Source organism: Chrysochloris asiatica, unplaced genomic scaffold (assembly GCF_000296735.1).
Source record: "Chrysochloris asiatica unplaced genomic scaffold, ChrAsi1.0 scaffold00006, whole genome shotgun sequence".
Taxonomy (NCBI): Eukaryota; Metazoa; Chordata; class Mammalia; order Afrosoricida; family Chrysochloridae; genus Chrysochloris; species Chrysochloris asiatica.
In genome coordinates this window covers 36,654,034-36,667,803 of record NW_006408524.1, presented here as the reverse complement: position 1 = coordinate 36,667,803, position 13,770 = coordinate 36,654,034, and the positions used below count along the sequence as shown (strand labels likewise).

The 13,770-nt window shown below is 35.2% G+C and overlaps 1 protein-coding gene across 2 annotated transcripts in view; it reads right to left on the bottom strand.

Annotated features, from left to right (window-relative positions):
• Window positions 1-13,770, bottom strand: part of SNX13 (sorting nexin 13) — a 163,061-nt gene that overhangs the window by 79,090 nt on the left and 70,201 nt on the right. For both annotated transcript variants that reach the window (XM_006832238.1, XM_006832237.1), the window contains 4 exons: window positions 6,953-7,074; window positions 6,763-6,864; window positions 5,349-5,437; window positions 1,632-1,715 (listed from right to left, as the gene is read on the bottom strand). In XM_006832238.1, coding sequence (XP_006832301.1) covers window positions 1,632-1,715; window positions 5,349-5,437; window positions 6,763-6,864; window positions 6,953-7,074 — 397 coding nt within the window. The remainder of the gene's footprint in view (window positions 1-1,631; window positions 1,716-5,348; window positions 5,438-6,762; window positions 6,865-6,952; window positions 7,075-13,770) is intronic.

Here is a 13,770-nt window from a genome sequence, read left to right as displayed (position 1 = left end):
GAAAGGTCTCCATCAGATTTTAAAAGAAATAATTATAATAGTCATTATTTTTTGTTGCCTGAATTGATTATTTTATTAAAGCTTACAAAATTATAAAAAACAAAGCAAAACAAAAAACCTAAACAACCAGATGGGGAGGAATAGGCACCTGATCTCAGTACACAGGGCTGATAGGGACGGGCAACGTAGACAATGGCTACCTAAAAAGTGGGGGGAGGGAGCTATAAAGGCATGAAGTCACTGTCTTTCAATTTTTCAAGACGGAGTTTAGTTTCAGAGTGTGCAGGAGAAGGTAAAACCCCCACTGAATAGTTTTAATCTTGACTAGATGGGTCTGGTGAAGAGATGGGGATAGGGTTCTTTTGATGCCGTAATTGTTATCATGACTAACTGTGATTGTCACAACTGTAAAGGTAAAAGGTATGTAACAAAAAAAAAGGGGGGGGGTGTTGTTAATCTTACATTCTAGGAACACAGGACCCTAGGGCCATCAAGAGGGAAGAGCACGAGTGGAATGTGGGCTCCTAACTAGAAGAGTAGTGACACCAGAGATAGAAGCAGAGGTGATGGCCTGGAGAAAGAGAGCAGCTGAGGACTTGAGACTCCCAGAAAGAGAACAGCTGTGAGCTGGCAGGCAGAAGGCAGGACTGCAAAATGTGCCCTTTGGTTGTTTAAACTATTATATATTTTTGCATGTCTTTGAGTACATTAAAAAAAAAAAAGGAGAGGGACTAGAATAGAAGCAAACACTGTTAACCGATGGCACATGGAGGGGACTGTAATCATTGCGCTGAAACAAAATACAACTGGTTGAGTGCAAAACCCATGTTCTCCCATGTAAACTATCACTCAATTCACAATAAAAGCTTAAAAAACAAAAGATGGCATTTGAAAAGTCACTTACAAAAATATATACAATAGGTCAATAAGCACATGTAAAGATATTCAATATAATCTGTCAAAAACACAAGTTAATTACAACAAAATAACACTTCATATCTATGTTGTTGGTAAGTGTCATTGAGTCAGCTCTGACTCCTTAAGTGGCTAAAATTTAAAACACTAACAATATTTAATGTTCAGGAAACTATGAAGAGATGAAACTCTCATACATTATTTGCCAAAATGCTGACCTTCCAGTGCTGTACAACTACAGCACCATCACAGATTGTATTTAAAACCAACAACAGCAACAACTAGTTTTAAAATCATCATCTATATATGCAGACAGCAAAATATCCTTTTTTGAAAATAAGAAGTTGTAGTTGTCTTTTGTTAAATGTCATTGAGTCAGTTCCGACTCATGGTGACCCTGTACATGGTTTCCAAGGAGCAGCTGGTGGGTTTGAACTGCCAACACTGTGCTTCGCAGTCCGGTGCTGATCCTACAGTGCCACAAAATAAGCAGTAACAGTGCCATTATGGATGATTAACTTATTAACAAACATCTTGAATAGAAGCTATCCAGCAAATTCAACAGATTAGTAAACAGAAATATAAGGGCTCTCCTCAGAAATACTTTTCTTAATTTCTTCAATAAATTACTCCTTCATCAACTCGATCTTCAAATTTTATTTTAACTTTCAAATATTGCATTAAAAACAAGAGCTGTAATTGTATTAAGTACTCACCATCCATATGACATACTGATTAATGTAATCAGGATCACTGAGTTGATTTATTAATGGAAGAAGAATTCCTCGTGCAAGGATTTCCTGGGGAAAAGTAAAAGTTAATTTAAAAATTCACCTAATATACTTCTTAAATTCATTAGCAATGTAAATTTGCTAACATGCTATTAAGATAGCTATGATACACGTGAAAGTTAAACTTAATAAAAAACATAAACCTACAAAAAGATGAGCTACTACTCCTCATTAAAATAAATGAAGTAAATCTGCCTATGTCATTTTTGATACATATCCGCAATGACAACTAGAGTTACATGAAAGAAAAAAAAACGCAGGATATCTCTAGTATGTTACTATTTATATTTATTTACAATTATAGATGTGGTATTTAAGGAGTCATACATCTCTAGCAAAAGTACAAAAACAGAAGAAAAGGAAAGGCTATACACCAATTCAGCATACTGGCTACTTTAAGGGAAAAATGAGCAAGTGGAGTAAAACCCTAACACTGGTTAAATCTGAATGGTTGGTGTGTAACTAACTGTCTACTGTACTCTCTATCATGCTCTGTGTTTCAAAGTTTTCCTAACAAATAATAAAATAATAAACACATTAATACAATCTACTCACCATTTTCTAGAATATAGAATATATGTTCCCATCGTGTGCAGCTGTTTATGCTACCTATTAAAATTCTGCCTTTCCTTCAAGGACTGACTGCAGAATCAATTCTCCTATTAAATAAATTTTCATCATTCCAGATGAACACTTGTTCACTTACATGCTTAATATGCACTCATGTTCTGCACTGACAGCATCTATCACTTACCATTGTCTGTGTGATTCTGCATCTTACACATCTCTAATAAACTGCAGCTACCAAGAAACCTGAGATCTCTGTCTTCTAAAACATTTACTGCCCCCATCTTCTCAAACTCATTGTCTTAAACATAGTAAACATTTGCTAAATATCAAATGAATGGAAAACAGAAACTAAGAATTCAATTCAGATCCCACTATCTAATTCCTTAGTGACTGTGCTATATAAATTTGTGAGGCAGAATTTCTTAAGAATACTGAAGATGCTAAGTTATTAACAGGATGCTTCACTTTTCTAAGTAAAGAAACAAGTTTACTTTTACTATCTTTTCATATCTCTAATTTTTCTGAGCCATGTTGTTATCTAAGTCCACAGAAAGTGACCTTCTCTTTTTCTTCACAGGGATATTTTATATAAATTTAACTTTTGAGAGCCCTCAACATCTCTAGCAAATATTATAATAAATTAATTTATTTTAAAAATTCACTAATGGAAGCATGAGGAACTTTGAGAAATGTCTTTCAAGATACTTTATATTGCCAAATTAAAATAAATTGCTTGGTTTTTCAAAGAAAGAATGCTTAGTCTCTAAATTTTAAAAAATTCTATTTACTTAATTCTTACTTCAAATCATGCTTCTGGCTCTTTCAGTTCAAATTTTTAGCATGTACATTTTAAGGAGCTCTGGTAGCGTAGTGGTTACGAATCAGACTGTGAACCGCAAGGTCAGCAGTTCGAAATTACCAGCTGTTCCGCGGGAGAAAGATGAGGCTTTCTGCTCCAGTAAAGATTTACAGCCTCGGAAATCCTATACAGGGTCGCTATGAGTCGGAACCGACTCCACGCACATAACAACATTTTAAGGAGAAAATTCACAAAGAAATCTATTTTTCCAAAATGGAAAAAAATATATAGATGGGAAGTTTTTTGAGTAGTTTTATTGTTTCTTATGAGTTAATGCAACTAGTTGCTGTGTCTTAGAAAACTACTCTGATTTCCTAATCTACCTCATAAAGGGGATTAGTCAGTCAAAGGCTTTATCACATGACCCAACAATTCCCATACAGGCCCCAGTGAGAGCTCTATATATTCTAAGAGTAAACATTCACATCCAATTCCTACTTTTAAACTCCTAATATTTATTATACAACACCTACAAATATGAGGGCCTAACATAATATGAAAGGCGCTCTGGTAGTATAGTGGTTACAAATTGGACTGTTAACTTCAAGGTCAGCAGTTCGAAACTACCAGCTGTTCCACGGGACAAAGATGAGGTTTTCTGCTCCCGTAAAGATTTACACACTCGAAAACCCTGTACAGGGTTGCTGAGTTGGAACTGACTCCACGGCACATAACAACAACCTCAGAGAAATTGGTATTTATCATCTATACTAAAAATGGGAAAGAACACCACCAAAAAACTGCTGCACCAGACCTTTTTAAAGTGTTGAAGAACAAAGATGGCAACTTGAGGACGAAGGTGCACCCTGACCTGCACCTGACCCATTTAAATAACCTCATATGCATGCAAAAGCTGAACAGTGAATAAGCAATACCATAGAAGAATTGATGCTTTTGAGTTATGGTGTTGGAGGAGAATACTGAAAGCATCATGGGCTGTCAAAAGAACCAACATATCTGTGTTGGAAGAAGTGCAGCCAGAGTGCTTCTTGGAGGCCAGGATGGCCAAACTTTGTCTCTTATACTTTGGACATATTATCAGGAGGAACCAGTCACCGGAGAAGGATAATCATGTTTGATAAGGTGGAGGGTCAGAGAAAAAGAAGAAGCCCCCAGTGAGATGATTGGCAAAGTGGCAGCATCAATGGGCTCAAGTGTGGCAACAATTGTGAGGTTGGCTCAGGATCGGGCAGTGTTTCATTCTCTTGTGCATATGGTCGCTATGGGTTGGTACCAACTTGATGGCACCTAACAACAACAACAGGAGAAGAGGGTTCAAGACTGAAAAACTTTAATACTTAACAATAGAAAAGTGTTAAAGGTTATAAAGGTAACTTAAAAATGAGATCAGAAGAGAAGAAAAATCAGAAAAGAGAAGTGTCAAAAAGGAAAAGATGGCAGAGCTCACCAAATGTTGCTGAAACTGCCTACCATTAGCTGTCTGGAGGACTATTTAGACAACGTTCTGACACCAAATGATATTCATGAGAAATGAGCGTTACATAACTCATGACTATCAATGTCTTCCTTTCATTTCAGATGTGAACATAGTGATGATAACGCACAGCAGGTTTTCATTACCCTTGATAATGACTTCCATCAAATAGAAGCATATTCTACTCACTTAAAGGATCCACAACCCCTGCCATCAATTTGATTCGGACTCATGGTGACCCTAAAGGACAGAGTAGAACTCCCCGACAGAGTTTCTAAGGCTGTAAATCTTTATGGGAAAAGAATGCCATACCATCCTCATATTGAACGGTTTTGGCAGTTTGAACCACTGACCTTTTGATTAGCAACTAAATGCTTTAACAACTATACCACCAGGTCTCCTCACTTAAAGGATAAGTACTACCAGTATACCTGAAAAGTGTGCTAAATTCAAATTAGTTGGGTATTAGGAAATGCTATGGCACTGCTTAAACAGCATACAAACAAAACATACCCCTCAGGATTTTTTTAAAGAATGACAGACTAAAGATATCATAAACTTTCATTTTTCAGGAAACAGGAAACTTTCACTTTACCCATTCTATCAGGATAATATCATTATAGTTAGTATTTCTCAATTATAGCCAAAATCCAAAGACAATGTTATTCTGTTGCACTCCCACATTTTTAAGAGTGTTAATAGGGTCCTAGAGCAAAAATTTGGGGAACAGCTGGTTAAATTTCTTTACAACTATTATTTGGTGGGAATTTAAGCTTACCCTGACAAAGTATCGCATGATCTTGTTCTGGAAATCTCCAGGAGGTAGCAATAAATAGAGTAAGACCTCACACAAATCCCTGAGGAATCCTAGGAATAGAAATGGTAGATATCATATCATTTAGGAAACCTAACATCAGCATCCACTTTAATATAAAACATATAAATCAAAGGAAAAACTAGCAGTTTCCTGATTATACATGCTTATTTATTTTAGTGAACAGTGCATATCAGTATTCATAAAAAATTAATTCACTAAATCTTATAGATTAGTGATCATTAGATCACTAGAGTGGGAACTGACTCAATACCACTTAACAACAACATTCTTCAAATAACGACCAACTATTCATTAATCAAACTAGTATTTTTAAATTCTGCTCAGTTTTAGCCAGTTGTTTTTAATCATGAGAAACATCAAATACAAGTTTGTTCCCCCCCCCAAATTCTTTTTTCTTTTGCATGTTTTATAAGTTACTATGACATAGTAATTATCTTTGTATCTTTGCACACTTAAGAATGTTTGAAAATATACCTGTAATTATCCTTTCAAAGAAAGAACCTCCACTATCTTGGCATTTAATAACAAAGGAAAAAAGGTATCATCTTCTACTCTATTGATAGAGGAGATTTCAATTTATGTAAAAGTACTGCTTATCTATTTCTTACATTTAGTCATTACTTCATATCAATGCCAATAAAATTGTAACAAAAAGTGAATTGTAAAATAAGCATACAAGGAAAATGAGAAAAGGAAAAGAAAGAAAAAGAAGACATTTTCAAAATCTAAGAACACAATATATACAATTGGAAATGCTTGCCCATAGTTCTTCTTATGCTAACATTTCTAGGGAATACTATGATATACATTATCTTGTTAATAAAAAATGTGCCAAGCACCAAGGAAATCTTATTAATTGGGAAAATGAGGGAAAGAAACATCCTCAGTCAAAACTGGTCTAGTCTGGTATAGCTGCCTACTAAGAACAGACAAGTTCATTCAAATCTATATCAAGTTCATGTAGCATCATTATGATAATTTTCTAAGGAAATATTTTAGGATAACAGACGTGTTCTTGAAGTAGAAATAATAAATACAAGGGAAAGAAATGAGAGTAAATATGACAAATGTAAATTTTTAATTATAAAATGTGTTTGCATCGTAGATGGTTAACATTTTAAAGATGACCTTTAAAAAATAATCTTGCAAAATACCTTCAAAAGTTAAAATTAAATTAAATAAAATGAACAACAGTCTCTTTACTACGCAAGAATAATTTCACCTTTAGATTCTACCCTTTCATTTTTTCAATGGTTTTGTTAATTTGTGTCTAATAAATCTGTAATACTCTGTAATAAATGATTCTGCTAATTTGTCTCTAATAAATCTCAAAAGAGATAAACTGAAAAGCAACCTTCTTCATCTTTGGGAGAAGTGCAGACTAGATCACGGCATATTTCCTTCTCCATTTCAACTTCAACTTCAAAAAAGGTATCTACAAGATCTTCTGCTGTACCTGGATGCAAAGGAAGGAACAATCTAAGATACATAAATGATAAGACAGATCGGCAAATTCTGATTTTCAAATGAAATGTAAATGTTACCTTTTACTTGATGATCTTTCTCTGTTATTTTCTGTTGAGCTTTTCTGAATACTCGCAGATGAGTGCCAAAATCATCTACGATGCGTGTAGTAAAATAAGGCTGCCAGTCTATTTCCTTTGACCTTACAGAAAACACATTATATGAAAGTATCATAAAAAATTCTTTTTATGTAATCATATAAATCCACCTTAGTAACTACTAACAAACATCGCTATTACAGAGACTGTAAATCTATTTATACAGAGACTTTGTACATTAATTACTATACCTTAGCACTTAGTTTCATAAGACCCAACATATAGCAAATACTTCACTAAGTCTTCTAACAGTATCATCTGAAGTACGATGTATGTCAAAGCTTCAAAGTGTTATCTAAATTGTTAAAATAAGCAGGAAACAAATTGTTTCTTTCCACTTAAGTCTAAAATGAGTCTGAAAACAGGTAATGTTATGTAATTTATCAGCCCAGACATGAGAATACATAAAGTATTCAGAACATTTCTGGTTCCCTCTTAAAGAGTATTTTCAGATATGTCTTGGTTCCTTCTGAACCTTCTTAATTCTCCACATTTTTCATTTTAGTTAGTTCAGTCCAAGTTCTGAACTAAATATCATCAGTGTGAGCCTGAATGATTTCTGTTTGAATATCTGATGTTTGTTAAGTGTCATGCAGTCGATTCTGATTTATAGCGACCCTATATAGGGTTTCCAAGGAGAAGCGGGTGGGTTTGAACTGCCAACCTTGTGGTTTGCAGTCCAGTGCTGATCCTACAGCGCCACACAGTAGTTTGAATATGGTGGTGGTGGTGGTGACGGCTGTGTGCCGGGGAGTCGGTTCTGATTCATAGCGACCCTGTACAGGGTTTACGAAGCTGTAAATCTTTACCGGAGCAGAATGCCTCATCTTTTTCCCACAGAACAGCTGGTAGTTTCGAACTGCTGACCTTGCGGTTCGCAGCCCGATTCATAACCACTATGCTGCCAGAGTTTGAATACAGAAGCACATAAAAACTTGGCCATCAGAAATAACTTATGTAAATGTGAAGAATAATGTAAAATACCACACATATTTTGTTCCTAAGTGACGAAAAGTTGGTTTCGATTCATGGTGACCCTGTATACTTCCAAGGAGCAGCTGATAGGTTTGAACCACCAACATTCCAGGTTAGCAGTCCAGTTATTATCCTACAGTGACACACCGGGACCCAATCTCACATATGAAAAAACTTCTAAAATATCCATAAAAAGATGACTACTGATTTTATGAAGCTACCTACTATTCTAACACAAATTTTGTTCTTCAGTGTCGTTTTTGCCGATTCTGACTCAGTGACCCTGTATAAGGTTTTCAAGGAACAGCTAATGAGCTTCATTGCCAACCTTGCAGTTAGCAGTCCAGTGTGTCCAGTGTGTCCCCTACAGCGCCACACCAGGACCTCAATGAGTATTAAATAATATAATACTTTATGCTACTTCAGTATACCAATGAGACAGACAGCAAAACAGGTTATCCAAAAATAATCCATATTTGGCCTTAAATTGATTTTTTAAATACACATGGTTTTCAATACTGCTTTTCTTAATTCATCATTTTAAGAACACACACATAGATGGAAGACAAAGATTCTATTCATAATGATGCTAGGCAATGGAGGGATCAAAAACAAACATTCTAGTTCATTATGACAATTACCAACATGTGTATAATAATAAACAAGCTAGTGAAGAAATTTTCACTTTTTGAAAGGAAAGTTTTAAAGGTAGTGATGGCACTGAGGAAAATAATAGTTGTTTCCAAGTAAAAATACAAATTATATATGATTGGCTCATTAAGTGCCATTGAGTCGATTCTGATTCACTCCCTGTATAGGATTTATGAGGAGAGGCTGATGAGTTTGAACTGAAAATTATATATGGAAACTTTTTAAAAATATATATACAACTATGATTTTGTTATATACTTAAAAAGAAAGAACAAGGTGAATTCAAATTAACATAAAACAGGTAACCTGAAATTCAGGAGTTTAAGGAAAGAGTAACCAAAGAGTCTATATATACCAAACCTGATAAAAACAATCAGTCTCAAGATAAAAACTAAAACAAAACCACAGTTTTTAGTGTTGTTGTTTTTTTTAAAGATCACAATCTGTTTAAACTTCTTTCAAATATCTTTAAGTGAATATTTGCTCCAAATCGTCCATACTTGTTAATTTTATAAAAACAATTTACTTAGCATAGGTCCTTGAAACAGGAAATCTGTACTGAAATGTAAAAATATTTTTATAAATTTGCATTGTTAGTTTTCACTCATTGCATTGTCTATAATGAATTGAGGATTAAAATGCTTTCTAAAACTGGCATATTACATTTTACTTGTAAATGTCCCCTCTGGGCCCCCATTCCCCACATTCATGTGATAATTTCCACTTACACTTTGGAATTCATGTCAAGTGTCAACTCCACATGGAAACATTCCTTCACCACCAGTCTTCATCCCTCCTTCCCCCTTACCCCCTCCCCCTCAAGCTCCTTAACTCTTCACTGCTTCCTATTAGGATGGTCCCAAGTCATATATTTGAAGAACTGTAGTTCCCTCCATAAAAGATTCATTCTAACAAGTTTAGAAGAAAACAATAAACAATCCATTAAAGTTACATTTTTCCTTTTCCAAGGTCCAATGCTATTATTTAATTTAATTTACTGAAAATTTCAAACATTAGGTCTATCTCAACTCCCTACAGAAAATGTGTTGTTGTTGTTAAGTGCCCTCAAGTTGGTTCCAACCCATAACAGACATGTGTAGGGTTTCCAAGGAGCAGCTGGTGAGCTTGAAACGCCAACCTTGTGGTTCAAAACAACTTTGTAGTGCAGAACATTAATCCACAGCAGTGATACTTAAAATGAGTGAAAATTAACCAGCAATTCAAATATAAAAAAATATTTTTAAGTTTAAATGTAATTTTTTCTTTAATACAAAAATATGTTTAAAGTGGAGAAAACAGGAAACCCAATACTCTACATCTTTACTCAAAGTCACTATTTAATTTTAGCTAGAATCATTTTCACCTGACTACATGTAAACAGCAGTTCAAACTCAAGTGTCTAGATTAGGAAGAAAAGACTGTACATTGCTTCTCAGTGATAAGTTAATTTCTAACTAATAATTTCTAATAGAATCTGTTTTAGCAAAATTAGAAAATACTTGGTAACAGTGAAGTACTTGCTAAAATTATGGTGCATGATTAAATAAGTATATAATAAATGGAATGTGACGAAGAATCAATGATAAATAATTCAATTTAGGTAGCAGGCACATTTCCTTCTACTGTACTTACTATGCAGCTTCCAAAATGAGTTAATTATACCTACAATCAAAGCTCTTATTCACTCTATTTAAAATATTCTCCCAGGATTCTTGATCTGGTAAAAAATACAGATGATATTAAACTATAGATCTTACTACCACAACACTTTTATTTATTATTACTTACATTTTATTCTTATATAAATATTGTTGTTGTTAAGTGCCATCGAGTCGGTTCTGACCCATAGCGACCCTGTACAGGGTTTCCGAGGGTATAAATCTTTACAGGAGTAGAAAGCCTCATCTTTCTCCCATGGAGCGGCTGGTAGTTTCGAACGGCTGACCTTAAGGTTCGCAGCCCGATTCGTAACCACTACGCTACCAGAGCTCCTTTATATAAATATAAGAAAATACATTTCATACATGATAAAGAGAATAAGGAAATATGTTCTTCTTATCATATAGGAAACATGTGATAAAGAGAAGAAGATGGAGTCCTGGTGTGGCTCTGTGGGTTAATGTGCTGAACTGCAAGGTCAGCTTGAACCACAAGGTCAGCAATTCAAGCTCAACAGCCGCTCTTCGGAAACCCTATACAGGGTCGCTATGAGTCAAACCAACTTGACAGCACTTAACAACACAACAACAACAAAGAGAATAAGAGATCACATTCAATTCTCTGAAAAAAATAAAATTTATAATAGCACTCTGCATCTTGGTAGAATGGTGAGAAGGATTAAGGTAACTGGGAATTCAAGTAAGCAATGAAGTGACAAAACAAAATCAAAATTATACAGAGTACGTCTCTGAACACATATTTTGTATTCCCTTATTTCCATCTCCAAAGTCACCATTCTAATCCTGGACTTCCAGTAGGTCTCCTGTCAATCCATTTTCCATAGAGCAGCCAAAGTGATTTAAAAAAAAAACAAATATGATAGAACAAGATGAGAGCCTTTAAACCCCTTCAATAATGTTCCACTGATCTTCGGGCTAAGATTGAATGCATTGTCTAAGATCTGGCATGCGGGGCACTCGATTACTCCTCAGCAACACGTTCCACCTTCTTTCTTCCTCTCAGTTCTTCAACTCACAAGACTTCTTTCTGTTTCTCAAATTAAAATATGCCACTTTTTACCTCAATGCCTCAGGAACAGACTATTATTCCTTCTACCAGGTTCCCTCACCCTGCCCACAATCCACAAACTTCCCTATTACTCTCTACGTTTACCTAACAATTCCCATTTACATTTTAGAGTTCATCTCCAGTGTGAATTCCACATGAAAACCTTTGTTGACTTCCGCCCTCCCCTCTGGTTTCCAGGTTACATGTTCATACAGCATCATTTGTTTCCCTTTTTGTAGCACATACAACCTGTAGTTAAACAAGTCAATGCCTAAAATAAATATCTCCAGAAGGCAGGAACTATTGTTATTGTTGTCTGTTGTGTTCAACAGTGTCTATTTTATTCACTGTTGTTGTATCCATAGTAGCTAAATAATACATTGAAAAAGAGGACATTGGATACTTATTTATTCCTTTTTTGGGGGTCAGAGCATTATTAATAACAGATGCTTGGAGAGTAGCCACAAGAGAGGCACATGCAACAGTTGCTTCTTTATTTCTTAAAAGTTCTAAAAGAGGACAAATACTGAGTTTTTCTAGCTTGTCTAAACCCTACAGCTACTAAGTGCAATTGCTTTAAAAAGAAAAAAATATGATCCCCAAATACTTTGGCTAAGGCTTAGATTACATAAATCACTTCAGTTGCTCTATCTATTCTAAACAATCATTATCACGACTACAAAAAGCAGACTCAAGGGCGGGAGAAAAAAGAGCACTTGACTGGCATTTGATTCAGTAAGAAGATACAAGCTTTCATTAGTTATGAACTTCCCTGAGTTGGTTTTCTCTAAAGACAATTCTGGATTCCTGTTCTGATGCTTCAGAATAAACACTAGACTGCTAACCATAAAGTAAGCAGTTCGAATCCACCAGCTGCTCCTCAGAAACCCTATACAGGGTCTCTATGAACCAAAACCGACTCGATGGCACCTAACTTAAATCATTAAAAGTTTACGATTCTGTTAACTATGTAGCACACACCGACATACAATACACCCACACACATATACACACATACACAGACCAAGTAAGAAGGAGATTTGTAACTGGTAAGTAAATGAATGTTTTAAAAGGAGGAGTCACAAGTATATTTTATTTGGTCATATATATTAGATCTTTCAATTCAGATGAAGACTGTTGAGACCAAGGGGTGGGGTGGTGGGTTACGATAAAAAACACATCAAGATGAGATCCCATGTAAACTATCGCTCAATTCACAACAAAAACTTTTAAAAGGGGGGAAAAATACATCAAGATGAGAGATTTAAAACCCCATCAATAAGGTTCCGCTGATTAGGTAATCTTGAGTATGCCCACTCCTCACTTACCAACATGGATAAGATCCAAAGCCAAGACTGTTCATGTGAAAATCGGTGTTATATGAAAATGGAGGAAAACCACACCAGATCACAAAATGAAGGATGATTACATCATCACAAAACAGCCAAATTACATCATTACATCGCACCTCAATGTTCATTAATGTCTGATGTATACTGCTAACACACAAAATAGTCAGATAATGAGAAAGCAAATAAGTAGGGAGTAGTTGTATTTTGGCCTTCTGGTGTAGCACTGTAGGTTCAGTACTGGTGTGCAAACCACAAGGTCAGCAGTTTAAACCAACCAGACGCTCCTCAGAAACCCTAATACAGGATCAGTATGAGTCATAACCGACTCAACAACACTTAACAATAACAGCTGCATTTTAGAATTGAAAAGGATCTCAAATAGTTACAAAAAGCCATAATACAATAAAGTCATTAATCTGCTTATTCTAGGCTGCATAGGTCTTGCTAGTGTTCTCTCAACTACACCACAATCTTAACAAAAAACAAATAGAAGTTATAAACAAATTGGTGGAAGTGATAGTTAAGTGAACTAATAACACCACACATGAATTCTAGGTTCTACATTCTATGTTCTAATGCTTCCAGGAGGCCAAAGATCCAGATGTTTTAAAGCATTCAGACTCATAATATTATGAGCAATGTATAAAAAGTAGTCCACATGAAGTATATTCACCAATTTTAGGGCTTTAAGTGTAAAGGACAGGAAGCAAGAAGCCTTTAATAAGATATGTTGTTGTTGTTGTTAAGTGCCGTCGAGTCGGTTCCGACCCATAGCGACCCTGTACAGGGTTTCCGAGGGTGTAAATCTTTACGGGAGTAGAAAGCCTCATCTTTCTCCCGCGGAGCGGCTGGTAGTTTCGAACCGCTGATTTAAGTTTTAGGATAGAAAAAATTAGCCGATGGCCAAGTGCCCATCCTCTGAAATTTAATGTTAAGTAATTATTTGAAAATGTAGGCTTATCTTGTAAATTATTATTTTTCAAAAAAAGTAAGAGCTCAGTAATAATTCACCTGATAATGAAACAATTAAAAACC